This window comes from Phyllosticta citriasiana (genome assembly GCF_038021145.1).
Source record: "Phyllosticta citriasiana strain CBS 120426 chromosome Unknown IWZ02scaffold_9, whole genome shotgun sequence".
NCBI lineage: Eukaryota > Fungi > Ascomycota > Dothideomycetes > Botryosphaeriales > Phyllostictaceae > Phyllosticta > Phyllosticta citriasiana.
Window position 1 is genome coordinate 333,229 of NW_027117286.1, and position 21,230 is coordinate 354,458.

At 54.0% G+C, this 21,230-nt stretch overlaps 6 protein-coding genes across 6 annotated transcripts; 4 read left to right on the forward strand and 2 right to left on the reverse strand.

Moving 5' to 3' along the window:
• Positions 1 to 3,098: 3,098 nt before the first annotated feature.
• Positions 3,099 to 4,037, reverse strand: IWZ02DRAFT_434455 (uncharacterized protein; the record flags this gene model as incomplete). Its single annotated transcript, XM_066766366.1, has 1 exon — positions 3,099 to 4,037. One exon carries the CDS (start codon positions 4,035 to 4,037, stop codon positions 3,099 to 3,101), a length of 939 nt encoding a protein of 312 aa, XP_066621087.1.
• An 885-nt stretch (positions 4,038 to 4,922) lies between these two features.
• On the forward strand, positions 4,923 to 6,021 carry IWZ02DRAFT_522058 (uncharacterized protein; the record flags this gene model as incomplete). The annotated part of the gene is made up of 2 exons (XM_066770816.1): positions 4,923 to 5,631; positions 5,684 to 6,021. The coding sequence occupies exons 1-2, from the start codon at positions 5,073 to 5,075 to the stop codon at positions 6,019 to 6,021; spliced, it is 897 nt and encodes a 298-aa protein (XP_066621088.1). The 5' UTR covers positions 4,923 to 5,072.
• A 1,671-nt stretch (positions 6,022 to 7,692) lies between these two features.
• Positions 7,693 to 9,809, forward strand: IWZ02DRAFT_309405 (cyclohexanone monooxygenase). Its single transcript, XM_066764035.1, has 3 exons — positions 7,693 to 7,957; positions 8,004 to 9,470; positions 9,522 to 9,809. The coding sequence occupies exons 1-3, from the start codon at positions 7,866 to 7,868 to the stop codon at positions 9,637 to 9,639; spliced, it is 1,677 nt and encodes a 558-aa protein (XP_066621089.1). The 5' UTR covers positions 7,693 to 7,865; the 3' UTR covers positions 9,640 to 9,809.
• On the forward strand, positions 9,566 to 11,688 carry IWZ02DRAFT_522070 (uncharacterized protein; the record flags this gene model as incomplete). The annotated part of the gene is made up of 5 exons (XM_066770817.1): positions 9,566 to 10,294; positions 10,423 to 10,566; positions 10,727 to 10,911; positions 10,972 to 11,535; positions 11,596 to 11,688. The coding sequence occupies exons 1-5, from the start codon at positions 9,979 to 9,981 to the stop codon at positions 11,686 to 11,688; spliced, it is 1,302 nt and encodes a 433-aa protein (XP_066621090.1). The 5' UTR covers positions 9,566 to 9,978.
• Positions 11,689 to 12,363: 675 nt separating this feature from the next.
• IWZ02DRAFT_309438 (pyruvate dehydrogenase E2 component) lies at positions 12,364 to 14,374 on the reverse strand. Its single transcript, XM_066764036.1, has 4 exons — positions 14,036 to 14,374; positions 13,918 to 13,967; positions 13,627 to 13,850; positions 12,364 to 13,575 (listed from the first exon to the last, which is right to left on the reverse strand). The coding sequence occupies exons 1-4, from the start codon at positions 14,131 to 14,133 to the stop codon at positions 12,493 to 12,495; spliced, it is 1,455 nt and encodes a 484-aa protein (XP_066621091.1). The 5' UTR covers positions 14,134 to 14,374; the 3' UTR covers positions 12,364 to 12,492.
• A 573-nt stretch (positions 14,375 to 14,947) lies between these two features.
• Positions 14,948 to 21,009, forward strand: IWZ02DRAFT_381022 (uncharacterized protein; the record flags this gene model as incomplete). Its single annotated transcript, XM_066765141.1, has 2 exons — positions 14,948 to 19,157; positions 19,205 to 21,009. The coding sequence occupies 2 exons, from the start codon at positions 14,948 to 14,950 to the stop codon at positions 21,007 to 21,009; spliced, it is 6,015 nt and encodes a 2,004-aa protein (XP_066621092.1).
• Positions 21,010 to 21,230: the final 221 nt, after the last annotated feature.

Here is a 21,230-nt window from a genome sequence, read left to right on the forward strand (position 1 = left end):
GGCGCACTCCGCTTCTAAAGCTGGGTACTGATACCGCTGGCGGGGCAAAAGACTTCGCAAACTTGAGGCCTGGACGATACGCGATAAATGCAGCGTGATCACGGCCTAAGGAGTCCTGATTTCGGCGGTTTTTCTGAGGCCTTAGCCGATGCTTGACATTTTCACTGAACCTTCAGTCGTCGTTCTTCCGCATCTCTCAAACCATTTGCCAGTCCATCAATTCACGTCTTGAAACCTCAGCAAGGCCAAACCTGGAGCTCAAGGCTTGGGGAATGGAAGTCAAGAATATGACACTTTGTTCGGTGTTGCGCTTGTTCCGGTTGCACGGGCTCTGAGCTGCTGCCCGTGCCCCAGGTTTCACAGGGATCATATTCGCTGCCACCAGTAATCGACCACTTTCCCTTCCGGAATCCGGGCCCCTCTAGCCAAATTTGGCCATGTTTTTAAGGCAGTGCAAGTTGCCTCATACGGTGCAGAGACTCAGCGTTCGCCGTGGAGTTGCAGCATCCGGTATAAGACTCTTAAGTCTAGCTGAAATTGAAGCTGTCAAACAGAGAGAGATTCACTTTCCCCCAGGATTCCCCCAGAGATAAAGCGTCTCCTGTCAGAAATTTCCAAACAGGAGTAGCTGCTGCGATCTGAAGCACGTCGAAATAACGTCTTTCTCGAACAAAATTTGTCTTTTCACGAAAAATGGCGCTCATCTCCCTTCCGATATCAGAAAGCGACGCCATGAACATAGCAGGATTAGCTATGTCCTTCCTCGGCGTGGTGCTGGCAACCATTTTCTCCTATACTTCGTTGCGTCTTCAAAGAAGAGCGCGTCGTCGCCCAACAGGTAGTGTTACACAGCACTCGTCATCAGTATCTTGCTGACAGGAGACTCAGATCCTGAAGAATCGCACTGGACCGTCACCTTTCAACTCGAGCGTCGCAATGGCTGGTGCGATTGTTCTTCGTTTGGTATCTGGGCACTATCAAACCGAAATCATGCATCTGTCAACTGGCCGCGATCAAGTCTAAAGGGCCGTATACTGAGAATCGGCAGGGCAGAGTCTTGGTGAATTTTTGGAAGCGGTTGGCGCGGGAATGGATTGATCGAAAGGACTGAAATCTTGAAGTAACTGTGTTGCGCGGTTCAAAATTCAGGGGCAATATCCTTCCACGGCGTGAAATCATGCCGGAAAGTTTTGCTAGTATTTTGGAGAGTCACCAAATCTGATTTTACATCCTAATAATGCAATCTTTTGCTGCGATTCGCAAAGGCACCCTTGTTCAGGGGCTAGGGGGCGATGAGGTAACATGTCAGGGGTATGCCGTTCTGAAACTTCCTAGAATCTAGGATGGGCATCCTTACACTTTCTCGAATCCACGAGTTGTTGACCAATGCTTCTGTATGTTATCGAAGGCGCGCTTGGGAGTTTTCATGAAGGACGTCGGCCGCACACAAGGAGCGTGGCGGAGCTGGTCGTTGCGGCGAACAGAGGTCCGGAATTTCGGTTCGTCACCGGCTGAATCCGAGAGCCGCGATGAAGTAGGTAAGGTGACGTGGAAGCTGTCACTCCAACAATTGTGGAAGTTTAGACGATCATGAGATGAGTGCGCCGAGAGAAAAAGAAGACCAGTGGGACCACAGTGTCGAGCGGCGCAGGCATGGAAAGTGGCGCACCAGTTTGACCTATCAACTGCGCTCTAATCTGGACATTGCGTATGAGATCTTAGAGAGTGAGTGTGACTGCTGCGAGGCTGAAGGGAGAAATCAGAATTTTGAATCCATCTATTCGTACTCGACATCTCAGAGGGGATGCTGCTGCCTGAAGGTTGCTGTGGCATCTCGATTGGCTTTATTCGCAGTGCCCTCGATATGCGGGCCAATGAATTCTATTATTCGATGCTTAATGCATGACTGCTGCGCTCCGACGGGAACACAAAGAGGGTGTGCCAAGAAAAAGGCGGGAGCCACCACCGCCGAACTTCGCAGCCCGGAAGCAAACTTGAGCTTCTGCAGCAACTTTTGATCTTGCTATCACTCTTAATTGAATGGTATTAAAAATTCGGAGTATCACACCGATGTCTCAATTATCCAGCAGCTCATCGCTCTCACATTCCAAATCGGCCGCTCGGTAGTTACTTTCAGGCCCACTGCTGGTCTTGTTTTTACGACCTGGTATGTGTAGTATCAGTACACTTCAGGTTCCACCTACAGGTTGACTGATACTGAAATAAAAGCATACGTCAATTCAATCGTACACCATTTCAGATTCCATGCCTCCGACCCCTCGATCAATATACAGCAGCGACGCGATCAATGTAGCTGGCATTATCATCTCCGTTGTTGGTATCGCGTTGGCTGTTGGCTTCACATACGTCACGCTACGCCTGCAGAGACAGGCTCGACACTACTCAAGTATACTACCTTCTCTCCACATCTTGTAATGTCTCTTGACTGACGGTAACCTTAGTCCACAGCTGCTACATGGTCTGTTACGGTGGGACTGCATCTTACCAGACGATGACACTGCTGGATTACTTTCTGGTCTCTTGAGACACCATTCCGGCTTACTTGAGAGTGCCTGGGTCTCGATCCGATCGAGTCAACTTTGGAGAGAGGGAGACATACTCTTTCTTCTTTCTCGCCAAACATGGCATCAAGCCGCCCGAAAACATAACTTCTGGTTTGTTGCTTGCTCGAGCAGACTCTTCAGGATACAAGACTTTGAAGCAACAGATTGGACATCTCTGGAATCGTATCGCTGAAAGACAGGGGCCAATGTCAAGAGATACGGCAAAAATACTGGCCCAGCACACCAAGAATATGTTAAGAAGTACAACCAATACATACATTTGTTAGAGCCCCGAAGAGAAACCTTACCTTCGAAATCAAAGTCAGCATTTTGGGCTTCCTATTACAGGCCAATCGAGCACGTTGATCAAGTCATCCCACCTGGAATTCAAGACAAAAGCAGGAGTTCTCGATTCTATGCCTCGCGATCGGTGAGATTTGAAGCCTGGCTGAATGTTAAAAGACCAATTCTCGTCTTCCGTCGCGGCCTTCCCTTGTGTCGATGCAAGCTGCATGGCCACACCATGCCTTGCCTTCATTCCCAGACCCATTCGAACATTTGCCCCTGGCCATGGAAATTCGGAATCCAACGTTCCTTTTCGCCCGGCTCTCCAGTATTCATGTATCCTGCAAGGAAGTAAAGCTGGTCGTCGTCTGCCACCTCCCATACCGCTTCGGCACCGTCGTAGACTACACCCTTGCCCCAGAATGGTGGAATATAGCGGCTGTGGAATGGATGGTAGAAAGCTTTGGTCGTTGATGTGGTGGGAAGTTCCTTGAGCTCCTTCAAGACAAGGGTCTTGTCCTTATGGGCGTCGGAGAACTCGTAGAAAGCACCGAAGTAGTCAGTACTTTTGGCGTGCACCTTGCTCGAGACGTGGTCTGGGACCTTGCGACCTTCAAGAGAACAAAGGTCAGTACTGACGTAAACGGGCGGGTATAGGTGCGAGAACTTACGGAAAACCTTCGCATTGAATGGCTTGCCATGCGAGCGGAGAAATTCCCGTTGTTGATCTTCACTGGTCAAAGCGACATTCTTGAGACGCAGAATATAGTTCTCAGAAGCAAGGCTCTGAATGATCTTTGCAGCTTGGTCGAGACCGTTCTCCCCGGCTTGGAGCCTCCGGAATGCCGCAATGATCTTAATGTAGTCGTCGTGTTTGCGGAAATCGTCGTCGTAGTCGATCTCGTATCCGGCGAGCTCAGGCATGAATTCGTCGAACATGGCTGTGGACGGTGTTGACAGAGACTTCATTGGTACTGACCGAAGGATACGCAAGATCTCTGCTGAAATGGTTGGAGAGCCGGAACTAAGGTTGCTTCTGAGCATGTCATTTTCGTGGAGAAGTTGATCGGTGAACGCCTTGAGACGAATGGTCTCGCCGTTTTTGAATTTCTCCGCTTTGCAGAGAGCGGCGAATATTGCCTCAGAGTGACGCGTGAAAGTTGCCATGAGAGATTCTGTATTATCCATGGCGGTGGAAGTAGCAGGTGTTTGTTGGAAGAGGACAGAGGGTGGATAGAAGCGAGACAGTTAAGTGTGGCGGTAGGTCAGCCAAAGCGCCAGAAGCTCAGATCATGCCTTACCGAACGAAGATTAGATACATTCAGTTCAGTAAACGTCAGAGGAAGACCGAAACCACAATGCATCAGGCTTTACAGAGCATGCAGTCCGGACTGACTTTGCGTCTGCGCAAAGCAGCAACTTGTGTCTTTTATACAGCGAATAGAGCAAAATATACATCAGTATCAGCTGCGAAGAGACCATGTCTAATGACCAACTCATGCTAGCTGGCTTAAGTGCATGGTTTGCGTATTTGTAGGAGAGAAGAGCAGTGAGTGGCTCTTGACAAACACACTGTCCAGAGTGCGTTGCGACAAGCCCGCTTGAAACATTGCAAGCCTTCCATCAAACTTGAATGTACGTTTGGAATCAAAATGGAAGCTTCTCGGCCAGAACAAGCCAGATTTGCTCGAAAAACTAGCATGGAATCTCCTGGCAGCGATCATAAAAGGAGCCAGCTTGAAGCATGGTGCCTCCGCCAGATTTTCTTGTGTGTAGAGCTTCCTGATTTTTGCATATACATGCTACGCTCACAAAGTCTGTCAGTCCCTTTGATATCTGTTCAAAGTAAATAGAAGTTGACTTTCAGTATGCCATCGAATTCAGCTGGTCCGAGCTTCTACCTGTAAACAAATCCCTCCGCCATCCTACTCTGCTTGATGGAGGGTAGGGAGGCCTGTGCGCCTCGAATCGGGTGGTCGGGTGGTCGAGTAGTCAGTGACGTCACAGGCGACTAGTTAGTTGAGTTGTTTTGACACTTTGCGCGTCTGCTCCCAGACAACACAATACACACGACCCACACATCCACACGTTTCTTCACGGCTGTTCCTCAAAATTCAACCAAACACTCAACAACCTTCCTGACGAGCTCATCTCAAAGCCTCTTCAACGTGCCCCATCAAACGACTCCTCCTTTCATCGGACGAGACACTCGGTGCAGCCAGAATGAACGCCCCCTACGATTCCAACCAACTCGCTGCTGCGCTGAGCAGCATTTCGCTGTCTTACGAGGCCCAGATCTTCCGGGAGGAATACCAAATTGCCAAGGATCTTCTTCAGAAAGCCGACATCTTCGAGAAAGCCGAAATGTCCAGGCTTCGCGACATGATCCAGAAGCTCACCTCTGAGAACACCGCTCTCAGCTCCGCTCAGCAAAATGGAGCGGCAATAATCCCCGCGGTGGCTGGAATTCTTGAAACTTCGCCGATCAAGTCTCTTCCACTGCCTTGCGCCTCATTCTACGACGAATTGGCTCCCAAGCTTGCCGAATTCATTGAGAATAATGAAGAATACTTTGGTCAGGCCTCGGAATTTAGGGAGATCTGGAGGGACTTTGGACGCGCGCAGTCTACTGAGGATTGCATGTACCGATGTGGAGACCAGATTCGAGACTTGGCGGTGAAGGACTATGAGCTTCGTGTTTTCTGGGTTCATCGTGCTGCTGGAGACGAGAAGAACAGACTGGAAACTATCCATGGGGAGCCTGCTCACCCGCGGGCTTTTGGTAAGCACCCTAGCCTAATTGTTAACCACCGTTTACTCATCTTTCACTGCAGTGCGTCCCGTTCCATCAACGGTCTCCAGCGATGAGATGGCCCCAATGCGCAACTCACTTGCCGGCCTAGAGGAGCTGGAGAAACTCTCGGGAGGACGCGACTTTGTTCTCGAAGAAGCGACGCCCATTCCCGACATCGAGGGCGCAGTCTACCATCCTTTCTCGTCTGCCTATGTTCCCAGTTTCCTCGGCATGGGGATCCCACACACGGGACCAACCATCCAAATTGCAGACGACGGTGTCTCCTACGACGGCACTCACGACGCGTGGAAGACTCCTGGAGGATCTCGCGTGTGGGTCTCCAAGAGAATCCCGTGGGGCAATTGGCTTTTGCGCTGATGGCGAGGATAAGGACTGAGTTGGGAAGATTTGTTCGCGGAGCAGAAGAGGGGTAGGGCCGTGATGGTTTACAACCAGTTCCGGGCTACGAAGGACTCGCCTTCCATCCATGTTTCGCAGCACATATACCCGGTTTTGTTGGACAGGGAATTCCGCGCCTAGGGTTCAGATGGAAATCGCTGACGCAGTGGTTTTCTCTGATCTGAACCACTACGTCTCCTTCCACACGCCTGGCGACGCCCTTCTGGGTCAGGAAAAGGGTACCGACGGCAACTGGGTCTTTGAGAGGAGGAAGACGAAGACGAAGACTAACACGCGGCGGCGGAATTATTAAGACAGCAGCAGGACAAACGCAACGACGGATCAGTGGTTAGGAATGGGATAGACAAACTAAAAGTCACAAAAGCTTAATGAACTAAGAAGCTTGCATCTTCCACAATGATGATGACCGACTCAAAGACTGCTGTGACGTGATAATGAGCTGCAGATGAGTAGCCAGCGCGCTTTGCCGTTCATCACTTCTTATGAACTTCGTATTCGAAAGCAAGTCTGCGTCTTTCAGCGAGCAAAGTCAATCGAGAGACGCCTTACTCTACAAACTCGACACTTGTGTCGCTCACCTGAGACGAATGCGTCTCTTTGGTACCAACAGGGTCGTGGAAGCAGCCGAATGGCGGGACCGGGACTAAAAGCCTACAGTTTGCAGTGGGTCTTTGGAAAGTTGGCCCCATGCGGTGATGCAGACGGGTTTATGAAAGGCTCCTTCTCGGCGGCATTGAGATAGTCTTTGGGTTGAGGGAGGAGTGGGAGGGGTCTGATAGCTGCAGATCCCCAGCTGCGTGTCAATTCGTCCTCGACAGGGGGACCCAGGGGGAGCAGCGTTGTTATTTCAGCCTTGCACCATTCATTGCACAATCAGAGCGCAGTAAAACTCCACATTCCACCACATCATATCACCAGACCAGCACCGCAAAAACTTTTGGGAACAAATCCACAGGACCAACTCGCGCTCGACACCACACACCGGCCCAAACGGGCAAACGTGCATGCAAGCTCCGCCACACGTCAGCTTTCCCCGCAATCCGCATCCGAGGCTACAGCAGCACCCCCGCATGTCATGCAGAGAACCAAGCAGTCGGAACATAACCGCAAAGCATGGCCGTCCTTGACGCAACTGCGTCAGAAATTGCCTTTTTTCCTCGAGTCGCAGGGAGCTTATTGGAGAGCGCGAAGCTTATCTTTGCCGTGCAGCACTCCCTGCGCAGAGCCTCTTCTCGGCCGACGGCACGTTGGATGTACCAGGAGCTTTTTTACAAGGTATTGGAGGAGGTGAGTGTGTTCGAATTAGCTGCCCTGTTGAGACTGCCAGAGAGATGCCAGGATGGATGGCTTCTTCAGCCCGGCTCTCTCAATACTGAAACTTGCGTCATGGCAGCGCGCCACTGTGAAGCCGCTTCTCGCCATTCTGACCTACCACGCACGGTAGGCATCAGATGATTGGCGATGGTCTGCAGCAGTCGTCCAGTCACGTCGCCCAACAAGGCGTCGCTTGGCCCCGTCGCCGAGCTATCAGTGTTCCACGGGTACTACGCAGGAGCTAGCGCGCTGGTTGGCCTGTCTGGTGCTCGACGCGTGGTGCAGATATGCTTGCAGATGTGGGGTTATTCCTTCTACCCGTACCTCAAGATGGCCGTCGACCCCAGTCTGGTACCCGGTGTCATTGTCGATTTATGTTGAGCTAGCTCCCGCTGTTGAGGGGGACTCTCTCTCTCTGCGCGCCTCGGTCTGTGATAGAATCCTGTCTTTCACATTTCTCCTCATAGAAGCCATTCAATTCAGTCAAGATGTATGACGACAAGACGACGGCTGAGCCAGTGCGAGAGTTCGATGTCCTCATTGTAGGCGCCGGCTTCAGTGCGTTTTCACTGATGAACAAGTAAGTCCGCATCCCACGCGCAACAGCAGCAATTGATCGGTTCCAGACTGCGCAAGCAAGGCCTCTCGGCCAAAATCTTTGAAAAGGCACCTGCAAGCGGCGGTATCTGGCACTGGAACCAGTATCCCGGCGCCCGGGTCGACAGCGACACGCCAATTTACCAACTCTTCGAGCCCGAGCTGTACGAGGACTTTACGTTCAAGGAGCGCTATGCCGACTGGAAGGATCTGAAGCGGTACTTTCAGCACGTCGAGAAGAAGTGGGACCTGCTGAAGGACATTGAGTACAATCGCAACGTCGACGCGGCGCGCTTCGACGAGGCCAGGAACAAGTGGTTGGTTGAGTGCTCCGACGGCACCAAGGTCGTCTGTCGCTGGTTCGTCCTGACCATTGGATTTGCGTCGAGGCGCTACGTGCCGAAGATGAAGGGCATGGGTGACTTTCAAGGAGAAATGTACCACACGGCACAGTGGCCGCAGTGGGGCGTCAACTTGAAGAAAAAGCGCATCGCGGTGATTGGCACGGGAGCGTCTGGAATTCAGACGATCCAAGAAGCTGGTCCTGACGCCAAGTCCCTGACTGTCTACCAGCGGACGCCGAACTTGTGTCTGCCGATGAATCAGCGGCCTTTAGACCCAGTCGAGGAGGAAAAGAAAAAGGCAGACGGAGTGTACGCCAGAGCGCATCAAGAATGCTACAAGACGTTTGCCGGCTTCACATTCGACTTCTATCAGCAAGATACATTCGACACGACACCCGAGGAGCGCGAAAGATTGTACCACAAGCTCATGATTGAAGAGGGCGGATTTCGCTTCTGGCTGGGCAATTTCCGCGACTTCCTCTTCGACGACGCTGCCAACGACGAAGGCTACAACTTTTGGCGCAAGACGGTGCTGGCGCGGGTGCCCGACCCTGAGAAGGCAGCGTTGCTGGCGCCGGAGAAGAAGCCGCATCCATGGGGCACGAAGCGGGCATCGCTGGAGCAGAACTTCTACGAAGTCGTGTCACAGCCGCATATCTCCATCGTCGACGTCAACACCAACGGCATCGCGGAGATCACGGAGACGGGCATCCGCACTGCCGACGGGGCGCACCGCGAGTTCGACGTGATTGTGCTGGCGACGGGCTTCGACGCCGTGACGGGCGGGCTGGCCAGCCTCGATGTGCGCGGCACCGATGGCAGCACCATTGGTGAGCACTGGCGCGACGGCTTGCGCACTTCGATGGGCATCTCGCTGAACAAGTTTCCCAATCTCTTCTTCACGTACGGACCGCAGGCGCCAACGGCGTTTGCCAATGGCCCGACGTGCACGCAGATTCAGGCCGAGTTCATCGACAAGGTACTGCAAAAGGCGAGGCAGGAGGGCATTACCAGATTTGAGGCGAAGAAGGAAGTTGAGGACGAGTGGGGGGAGAAGGTCAAGGAGAAATGGTATGGCAGTCTTTTCCCGCAAGCAAAGAGCTGGTACCAAGGCGCCAACATCCCGGGAAGAAGGGTCGAGCCGCTCAACTGGTAAGTGATGTCGACGACGGGTGTTTTGCCGATGATACTGACTGAGTGCAGGGTTGGTGGAATCCCGTCCTACATCGAGACGCTGAACGACAGCCTCGAAAACAAGTTCCAGGCCTGGAACACTGATGGGTTGGAGAAGCTCACGTCGCGGATTTCGTCGTCGTTGTAGATACGCTTAGATTTGAGTCAGCGACGCAAATTCACTGTTGATGCAGCCAGGAAGCAGTCAGCACACTGAGCCATCGACAACCAAATAGCTACGACCCAACTCACCCATGTTGATCTAGTGGTGATGATTCGGCACAGCCAAGCGTGGTCCCGGCATGAGGTGACGACGAGATAAGGTAGGACAAACGACAGGGCACCCGCAAGAGTGGGGCAGGCGAGCAAGCGGGGGGGATAAGCTTGCACCACCTGCATCATCCCATCAACTGCATCTCGCGCAGCCACACCCGTCTGCCAAATCCCCGTATCGCATTGTCTTTTCCCCTTAGAATACAAAACAAAAATGGAAGACGACGATTGGGTCCTCGTCTCGTCCCCTTCTGCTGCGTCAACGGCGGACACGACGCTCAGCTACCTCGACGACATTAGCGCCTTTGTCGACGAACTTGCAGACGCGTTGTGGCCCGTGAACAAAAAGATTCACGACCATCCCGAGTTGGGGTTCAAGGAGAAGATTGCCGCTGAGGCACTGACGTCGTTTCTCAAGGCGCGCCGCGGATGGAACGTCACGTTGGGCGTGTACGGCATGGACACGGCGTGGGTGGCGGTTTGGGATTCGGGGAGGAAGGGGACGGTCGTGTCGTTTAATGCCGAGATGGGTGAGCTGTGTTTCCCTATTCTTGTCTCTTTTTATTCCTTTCCTTTAAGCCGCCTTTTGAACACGGGGCGTATTGTCATATGTGAATTCGACAATGTGCGACTAGTCCCGGCTGATGCTGCGTACCAGATGCTTTACCTGAGATTGGTCACGCATGTGGCCACAACCTCATCGCAACAGCATCCGTAGCCGGAGCTCTGGCCGCAGCCGCCGTCATGGAAAAGGACCAGCTCCCAGGAAAAGTCGTTTTATTCGGAACGCCAGCTGAAGAAGGCGAGTAAACAAAAACATTCTTTTCCCGCCGTGTCTCCAGTCCAGACAAGTCCGAGCCCCAAAACGAAAAAGAAGGTGGACGAATGCTCGACAACGAAATTATCCCCAGGCACCTCATAGCCCATTTACACACCGATCCAGATGCTAACAACTCTCACAGGCGGTGGGGGCAAGATCAAACTGCTCAAAGCAGGCGCCTACACCGACTACAAAGTCGACTTCAACCTGATATCGCACCCAGGCATCACGGCGGACAGCGCACTAATGACGACGACGGCGTACACGCGCTTCAAAGTCGAGTACTTTGGCCGCGAATCGCACGCCGCGGCGAACCCATGGCTAGGCGTACGCAGTCCCTCCCCAAACTCCACAAGTCTACTTGGCTATTAACGCAACCCCCTCCAGATCAACGCCCTCGACGCCCTAATCACAGCATACAATGCGCTCTCCACGCTGCGCCAACAAACGCAACCGACCGACATAATCCAAGGCCACATAACATCGGGCGGTCTCGCACCCAACATCATCCACGCCTACGCCGCCGGCATCTTCGTCCTCCGCGCCTCCAGCCTCTCGCGCCTCGCCACCCTCACCAAAAAAGCCCACTCCTGCTTCGTCGCCGGCGCCACAGCAACGGGGTCGCGTCTCGTGCTCACGCAGCAAAACAGCTACGCCGACCACCGCCCCAACGCCCTCCTCGCCTCGCTCTACCGCCGCTCTTTCAACGCGCTCGGCGGCGCCATCCCCGGTCCCGCGATCGATGCTGCGCAGGGTCATAGCAATGCGAGTACGGATCAGGGCGACGTGTCGTATGCGCTGCCGTCGCTGAGTGCGGGTTTCGCGATTAGGCCTGGACGGCAGGGCAATGGGCCGCATAGCCCGGATTTTGAGCAGGCGGCGGGGACGAGGGAGGCGTTTGGGAGGGCGTTGAGGGTGGGGAAGGCGTTGGCGGGGACGGCGGTGGCGGTTGTGAGGGGCGAGGGGGGTGGGAGGGACGAGGTTTGGAGAGTTTGGAGGAGGGATGTTAAGGGGGAGGAGGAGGAGGAGGAGGAGGAGGGGGGGGGGAAGAATGGGTGGAGGTGGGAGACGGGTGAGGGCGAGAGCGAGATGGGGGAGTTTTAAGTAGCTTTGTTGTAGTTCCATACCTGTAGCTAGGGAAGAAGTAGCGTCACTGGGCCGATATAATAACAGGCGCGTCTGGCTTGGCCGACGACGGACGGACGAACCAGCTCGGATCAGATTAAAGAAGTTCCACGATCGACGCCCGGCCCTGAGACCTGCCTGCGAGTGACAATTCCAACTTCGTGTCGCGCAAAAAAGCATGCATGCCTTAGATAGTGGGCGTCAAAAGTCTTGACCAGGCTGGATGAGCGGCAGCACGAATCAGACAGCGCGATAAAAAAAATCAATCATCTATCAACTGGGCCAATCAACATACATTTCAATCATCTATGCTTGCTTGCTTACTTCCAGGCAACATCGTTGTCGACATCGCTGCTGCTGCTGCTCAGTGTAATTCGAGGGCTAGGGCGGGGGTATGATTTCGGGATGGAGATGATGATGACTATGACTTTTGATACAAATGCACGTGGAGCTCAACTCGACCAAAAAGGACAGCACACGAGGCGACCGACCGACCCGCCTGCCTGCCACACAACACAACGCTCTCTCTCCCCACCAATGAAAAAGGGGAAAATACTCTAGTACGGGAGGGGGTTCCAGAAGGAAAGAAGAAAACTAACCCGAGGGAGGGAAAAATACGGGGTAGATTTACAGACGGGGAAAGGGGGGGGGGGGGGGGGGGGTAAAGTAACTAGCAACCAAAAAAAGAACTCCTTCTGGTCGTTTCATTGCTGCTCTTTCGAGTGTTGCTCGTGCATCGTCCAGTCAGCGTCGCCGCTCCTCGCCACGTTCCTCGCCCCTCGATTACAGGAGCAGCTCCAGAGGGTTCTCAATGACCTTCTTGAGCTCCCTCATGAACTCACCACCGACGGCGCCGTCAACGACCTTGTGGTCGAATGAGCCGGTCAAGACAATCTGGTCGTCCCACTCAACGCCAAGCTCGCCGTCCTCGTTCTCAGCGGGCACGGCAACCTTCTTGGTGGTGCCGACAGCAAGAATGGCGGCTTGAGGAGGGTTGATGACGGCAGTGAAGCGCTCAACAGCGTCGTTCATGCCCATGTTGGAGATGGTAAAGGTGCCGCCCTGGTACTCCTCAGGCTTGAGCTTGCCGTCGCGGGCGCGCTTTCCAAGCTCCTTGATCTGGGAAGAGATGCTCTGGAGACCGAGACCGTTGACGTTCTTGACGATGGGGGTGATGAGGCCAACAGGAGTGGCGACAGCAACGGAGACGTCGACGGCGTTGTGCTGGCGAATGACAACCTGGCCATTCTCCTCGCGCCAAGACGAGTTGGCGGCGGGGACCTTGCGGGCAGCAATGGCGGCGGCCTTGACCAAAAAGTCGTTGACGGACAGCCTGTAGGCACCGTTGGCCGAGGCGTTGAGAGAAGCGCGCAGCTTGAGGAGCTTGGAGACAGAGACCGAGGACGATACGAAGAAGTGGGGGTTCTGCTGGACCGACTCCTTCAGGCGGTTGGCGATTGCCTTGCGCATGCTGGAGGCAGGAATGTCCTCGTAAGAAGCAGCAGCAGCACCGGCAGCAGGGGCGGCGGCCTGGAACTTCTCAACGTCCTGAATGGTGACACGGCCGCCGGGGCCAGTGCCCTTGATTTGGGAGACGGGGACACCCTTCTCGAGAGCGGCCTTCTTGACGGCAGGAGAAAGGGTGGGCTCGCGCTCCAGAACAGTCTGCAGACGAGCACCAGTCGAGTCGGATTCCCTGGCAGCGGGAGCCGCCTTAGCAGCAGGTGCAGGCTTGGACTCGTCAGCCTTAGGGGCCTCCTCCTTGGGAGCCTCCTTGGCCGACGACTTGTCTCCGCCAGCGTCCTCGACCGAGAAATCGGCAAAAGCAGACACGTCGGCGCCCTCCTCAACCATGACGGCAATTGGCTGTTATCCGTGTCAATCAACATTTCCAAGCTTTGACCAGGTGTTGCTTACGCTGCCGACGGCAATGTCCTTGGAGCCCGTCTCCTTGAGAATCTTGGCAAGAGTACCCTCCTCCTGGAACTCAAAATCCATCTGCGCCTTGTCGGTCTCAATTTCCACGAGGACCTCGCCGGGGGCGATCGAGTCGCCGGGCTTCTTTTGCCATGCGCCAATGTTGCCGGCCGTCATGGTCGGCGACAGGGCCGGCATGCTGACGACGGTGTGAGGGGGGAAGCCTGTTGAAAATGGTGTCAGAATGGCCAACGACATCAATTGGAGGAATTGAGAGATCATTCGACTGACTCTTGGAGGCATAGTAGCGGGCGAGGGCTGAGAGAGCTGGGGTCGACCGTCTGTGCACGCAAAGTCCAATGTCAGCATAATGTGGGAGGATTTGGTGGTTTTAGTGATTTTGACGCACGAGAAGAGAGCTTGCGACCTGGAGAAAGCCTTGAGGCCGGTGGTGGCGCGTAGGCAGGACTGGCCGGAGCTGCGAGTGAGAAGTGCGGCGGCCGACATGATGGAGATGGTGAGGCAGAGGAGATGGCGGGGCGCAAGTGGCAGACTTGTCAGTGGAGAGGCGAGAGGAGCAAGCGGGCAGGCAGAGGGCGCGGTAGCGATGCCCTTTAGTCTGTGGTGGCCTCGGAGAAGGGTGATGTCGAGGGAACGGAAAGGATGGAGCGGCGGAGAAGGTGGTGATGATTCTCGCAGTCGGACCCAACAGCTTTTCGTTGGCGTTCCGCACGACAGCGGATTTCAGCGGCCTAGGGTTGGTTGGCCGCAGTAAATTACCGGATGGATAGATTACGCCGGGGAGAGGAGTGACCGATAGGGTCGACAACCACTGGATAGAGAAAAAAAAAAAAAAAAAAAAAAGAAGTTTTCTGGCTCCATTGTCAAAAAAGAATAATCGAATTGTCGTTGAGTCCCGTAGGAGCCGTCAATGGTGCTTGACCCGAATAGGCCTGATGGATCCAGAGTTGGCGGTTGGTTGAATAAGCAGACCCTGCCCGTATTGTAAACAAACGCGGCAAATCAGGGCTGTGGCTGTCTCTTGCTACGGTACCTTACCTTACGGTAGGTACGGTACATCGGATGTCAGCTTAGCCAGGTTGCATCACCTCAGTGGGTTCCCGTCCCGTCCGCTAGCTTCAGTTCAGTGCACGTATGCCGCATCACTGCTGGGATACCAACTCTCAATCCACACCACCACAGCAATTCCGCTCCTCCCCTCCTATGCTGTCCGCGCCCTCGAGGACGTCTCATCTCTGCCGCCGCGCTATGTTGTGAGCCCTGCCTCTGCTCCCACACCTTTGCGCTCCAATTGGTCACTATGGCTACCTCAGACTCTCAACCCCCAGTGCTCGACCCGCAGTTGGACGACCACGCCGACCTACCTTCTCCGCAGGCGGAAGAATTTCCAGATGATGCCCCCAGCCCAGAGCACCAATATTTCACCATCGACGATGCGCCTGTACCTGCCCCTGAGGACACCGAGGCCGCAGATCAGCCTCCCGCACCTGCGATCGCGGAACATGACACGAACGAACAAGACGCACACGACGACGCTGCACATTCAGAAGAACTCCCGCAACGCGAAGATGAAGACTCTACGAATCCTGGAACCCCTGCACCTCCCACCATATCTCTCCCCGAGGACCACGAAAATCCCCGCGACCAAGGCCAAGTCCCTTCGTCCGAGCCCTCCGACAGTCAGCCAAATCCGCCCTCACTTCGAGTCCGCACCGATTCCCAGTCGACCGCTGCCACAAACGCAACCGCCAGGACCTCTACAAGAAGTTCCCTCGTATTCGTTGTGACGGCGCTGGAAACCATTGCGGCCTCGAAAGATGCGCGCAAGAACAAGAAACTGGCCGACTCTACACAAAAGGCTCTTTCAGCCATCAAGAGCGATGGAGACCCCGCGAGCATCGACCCAGAGGTGCTGTTTGAACCTCTGCAGCTTGCGACCGAGGCCAGCACCGTCCAAGTCGTCACCTCTGCCTTGGACTGCATAGGAAAGCTCATTAGCTATTCTTACTTTGCATATCCGGCAGAGGGAGCACCTGGCGCACCCGAGCAGCCGCCTCTTATTGATCGCGCCATTGACACAATATGCGACTGCTTTCAGATGGACGCCACCCACGTCGACGTCGAGCTGCAAATCCTCAAGTCACTCCTCTCCGCAATTCTCAACGACAAAATTGTCGTGCATGGTGCTGGTCTTTTGAAGGCTGTGCGACAGACGTACAACATTTTCCTGCACTCAAAATCCAGCAACAACCAACAAGTTGCCCAGGGCGCCTTGACCCAAATGGTCGGCACTGTTTTTGAGCGCGTAAAGGATCGGTTGCGAATCAAGGAGGCCAGACTTGATTTGTCCAAGACTTCTTTGAACAAGAACAGCTCCGGGGACATTGCGCCAGAGTCTGGCGACCTTGGCGGGATCGATGCGAATGGGGACGGAGAAAATGAGGGCGAGGCAGAGTCGACAGACGGCCCATCCGAGATGCCTGTGGAAAAAGACGGGACTGCGAAAATCACCTTGCAAAGCTTTGAGAACCGCAAAAGCTTCGACGACGCGAGGATTCAAGACAATGCGCCAACACTAGTCACGCGAGCAAATGCCCGCCGCGCATCCTCGAGGTTGAACACTGGTCGCTCCAACGAGCTAGCGGCGGACAGTGCGGACTCCTCCGAGGAAGATGAGGAAGACGAAATCTACGTCAAGGATGCTTATCTGATCTTCCGTGCCATGTGCCGCCTCAGCACCAAGGCAGTCCCAGTAGAAGAAGCCCAAAACCCCAGGTCCCAGAGCATGCGGTCAAAGCTCCTGTCTTTGCATATTATTCACACTATTCTCGTAAACCATGTCGCCGTCTTCATTTCTCCCTTTGCAACGATTCGGAGCAGCAACACCGCTGAGCCGACAACCTTTGTCCAGGCCATCAAGCAATACCTTTGCCTGAGCTTGAGTCGAAACGGCGCCAGCTCGCTCAGGCAAGTATTTGAAGTCAGCTGCGAGGTATTTTGGTGTATGCTGAAGCAGTTGCGTGTGATGCTCAAGAAGGAAATAGAGGTGTTTTTGAAGGAGATTTACCTTGCCGTTTTAGAAAAGCGCTCTGCGCCGGCATTCCAGAAGCAGTACATTATGGTCATACTAAACAGAATGGCCCAAGACCCGAGGACCTTGGTCGAGATATATCTCAATTACGACTGCGATAGGACGGCGTTGGATAACCACTTTCAAAAGATTGTCGAACACCTGTCGAGGATAACGAGCACCCCAGTCGTCGTCACCCCTCAGCAACAAGTGGCATACCAAGAGAAGCACGCCAAACAGGCGCCAAGCCCCGTTGACTGGCAATCTCGCGGCACTCTTCCTCCGTCCCTCACCACCGTATCCATCCCGCCAACGAACGAGGTCGACGAAGGCTTCCCGCCAGAGTACTCTTTGAAGCAAGAGTCGTTGGAGGCATTGGTGGAGATTCTCCGGTCTTTGGTGAATTGGTCTCAGCAGAGCATTAACGATGCAAATGCGGCGATGCGCCAAAACGAGTCGAGGCCATCATCTGACGAACTTCGTGAGTCCATGGATGCCAAAGCCGGAGTCACGTCATCGCCCGCCGTCGACTCTCCGAACGCACCGAGCACACCTGTGCCCGAAGACGACCCCACCCAACTCGAAAAGGCAAAGCAGCGCAAGACGGCCTTGAACAATGCGATCCGACAGTTCAACTACAAACCAAAGCGCGGAATAAAGATTTTGCTCAAGGAAAAGTTTATCCCGTCAGACTCTCCCGAGGACATTGCGAGATTCTTCTTGACCAATGAGCAAGTTGACAAAAAAGCTTTGGGCGAGTTTTTGGGTGAAGGTGACGAGGAGAACGTCAAGACGATGCATGCATTTGTAGATCTTATGGATTTTACAAGAATGCGTTTTGTCGATGCTCTGCGCCGCTTCCTCCAAAGCTTTCGACTTCCCGGCGAGGCTCAAAAGATTGATCGTTTTATGCTCAAATTCGCTGAACGGTACATGACTGGAAACCCGAGCGCGTTTGCAAATGCCGATACTGCGTACGTGTTGGCCTACTCGGTCATTATGCTCAACACCGACCAGCACAGCACAAAAATGAAGGGTCGTCGCATGACTCCTGACGACTTCATCAAGAACAACCGGGGCATCAATGACAATGCCGATCTTCCCGACAAGTATCTAAAAGACATTTATGACGAGATTGCCAGCAACGAGATTGTTCTTGATACGGAGCGAGAGTCTGCTGCCAACTTGGGCATGCTCCCGCAAAACAACACCCAAGGGTTGACGGCCGGAATTGGCCAGGCACTTGCCAACGTCGGACGGGACTTGCAAAGAGAAGCCTACGTGCAAGCCTCCGAGCAAATGGCTAATAGAACAGAGCAGCTCTACAAGAGTTTGTTGCGGGCTCAGCGGCGAGGGCCGTCACGCTTCCCCATCTCCAAATTCATCCCTGCAACGTCGGCCAAACACGTTGGGCCCATGTTCCAAGTGACGTGGATGCCATTCCTCACGGCACTTTCGGGCCAAGCACAAGACACGAACAATCTGGAACTCATCAAGCTGTGTATGGAGGGTCAGAAACTTGCCATTCGCGTTGCTTGTCTGTTCGATTTGGAAGACCCTCGCCAGGCCTTTGTCGCCTCTCTCTCCCGTTTCACCAATCTCTACAACCTGAACGAGATGAAGGCAAAGAACATTGAGGCTCTCTACGCTTTACTAGATGTCGCTCAGCACGAGGGCAATCTTTTGAAAGAGTCGTGGCGTGACATTCTTACCTGCATCAGCCAGTTGGATCGGTTCCAGCTCATCTCCTCCGGCGTGGAAGATGCTGCGGTGCCGGATCTCATGCGGAGCAGCTCACAATCATCCAAAATCTCCAATTCGTCCAGAAAATCCCTTCAAGTACCAAACCGGAACAGAGCACGATCTTCGACAACAAACCTTGCTCAAAGCGAGGCAGCCTTGGAAAGCAGGTCAGCGGACATGGTGCGCGCAGTAGATCGCATCTTTACTCACACTGCCAACCTCTCCGGCGAGGCCATTGTACACTTTGTCAGGGCGCTCACCCAAGTCAGTTGGCAAGAGATTCAATCTTCGGGTCAAAGCGATTCGCCCCGCACCTACAGTCTTCAAAAGATTGTTGAAATCTCGGGATACAACATGACTCGTGTTCGTTTCGAATGGACAAATATCTGGCAGATTCTGGGAGAGCATTTCAACCAAGTCGGATGCCACACCAACACCAACGTCGTCTTTTTCGCGCTTAATTCGCTCCGTCAGTTGTCGATGAAGTTTATGGAGATTGAAGAGCTTCCTGGTTTCAAGTTTCAAAAGGACTTTCTCAAGCCATTTGAGCACATCATGAAGAACTCGAGTGTGGTCATGGTCAAGGACATGGTCTTGAGATGTCTGATCCAAATGATTCAGGCTAGGGGGGAGAATATTCGAAGTGGTTGGCGCACCATGTTTGGTGTCTTTACCGTCGCTGCCAAGGAGCCATACGGTATGTCTAGTCCTTGAAATCGATCAATCCAGCTAACACTGCTGCAGAGGGCATTGTCAATCTTGCTTTTGAAAACGTCAGCCAGGTATACAACAACCGCTTCGGTGTCGTCATTTCTCAAGGCGCTTTTGCGGACCTCATCGTCTGCCTGACCGAGTTTTCCAAGAACCACAAGTTCCAACGCAAGTCCTTGCAGGCCATTGAGACGCTGAAATCGAGCGTACCCAAGATGCTGCGGACGCCAGAATGCCCCCTGTCAGACACGTCTGGGAAGCCCAAGGACGAGCCTCAGGCGACTGGCATGCCCAAGCAACCGACCAGGCAGACGCAAGAGGAACAATTTTGGTTTCCGGTGCTGTTTGCCTATCACGATGTCCTCATGACTGGAGAAGACCTCGAGGTCCGATCACGTGCGTTGACATACCTTTTTGAAACTCTCACTTCATACGGCGGGGCTTTCCCGCAGGAATTTTGGGATACTCTGTGGCGTCAGATTCTCTACCCCATCTTCATGGTGCTGCGGTCCAAGTCGGAAATGACCACTGCTCTAAACCACGAAGAGCTCACCGTTTGGCTGTCGACGACCTTTATCCAAGCCCTCCGACACATGATTAATCTTTTTACGCACTTTTTTGATTCCCTCGAATATATGCTGGACCGATTTCTGGAATTACTGGGGCTTTGCATATGTCAGGAAAACGATACCCTGGCCAGGATTGGAAGCAATTGTTTGCAACAACTTGTCCACCAAAACGTCACCAAATTTACCCCAGATCACTGGGAAAAGATTGTCAGCGCTTTTGTTGACCTATTCCACCGGACAGAAGCCACAGCTCTCTTCTCTGCGGCGACTTCGTCAACGTACATTTCTACGGCAAACGGATCCAAGACGCCGCGCTCAGCAGATGCGCAGAGTGTAACGGATCTTCAGTTGGAAAGACCAAAAGATGAAGACAGGGACGACATGGACCCGAATTTGCTGGGAATCAATGGACTTCACATTGGCCCCGAAGATGGCATGTCATCCGACTCGCACAAGAGCTCCAACGGGCCTGGTAACGCGGAGCTCGAGGACTACCGTCCCGACACGTCTCTCCAACAAGCACCGGTCGTCGTCACTGCCGCCCGCCGGCGCTTCTTCAACCAAATCATCACCAAATGCGTGCTCCAACTGCTCATGATCGAGACGGTCAACGAGCTCTTCTCCAACGACGACGTCTACAACCAAATCCCGTCGCCCCAACTCCTCCGCCTTATGATGCTCCTGAAAAAGTCGTACCAATTCGCCAAGCGCTTCAACGAAGACCGCGAGCTACGCACGCGCTTGTTCCGCGAGGGCTTCATGAAGCAGCCGCCCAACCTGCTCAAGCAAGAGTCGGGCGCCGCCGCCGTCTACGTCTCGATCCTCTTCCGCATGTACCATGACACATCGTCGGAGCGGCGGCTCAACCGGGCCAACACGGAAGCCGCGCTGATCCCGCTGTGCGTCGACATCGTGTCGTCGTACATCGCGCTCGACGAGGAAACGCAGCAGCGCAACATCGTCACGTGGCGGCCCGTCGTCATCGACGTGCTCGAGGGCTACGCCACGTTCCCGACCGGCGACGACTTTGAGAAGCACGTGCACGTCTTCGCGCCGCTGCTTGTCGGCTTGATGAATCGCGACATGGGCCTTGAGCTGCAGCGCAGTGTGCAGGGCCTCCTGCAGCGCATCTTTGAGGTCAAGATTGGCATTCCGCCCGTCGAGCTGCCGCCGATTGGCAGTCCAGGCTTGGAGCGGAGGGGCAGCTCGTATAGCGTTGCGGCTGCCATGAGGAGGGGGAGCAAGGTTGGGCGGAAGGAGTCGGCGTGATGAGGAGAGGTGGAGGTCTAAGGTGGTGGTGGAGTGTGGTTGTTGGTCTTCTCTTTTGTTTGCGCGGCGCGTGTCGCGCGCGCGCCTGCTCACGAGGTTAGATGTACGGATCGGATCGGATGGATGGATGAAATGATACCTACAGCATGGCATGACGTCGCAAAACATGATGATGGCATGGATGCATACGTATGGTCGATAAATCGGCACACGAATGGACG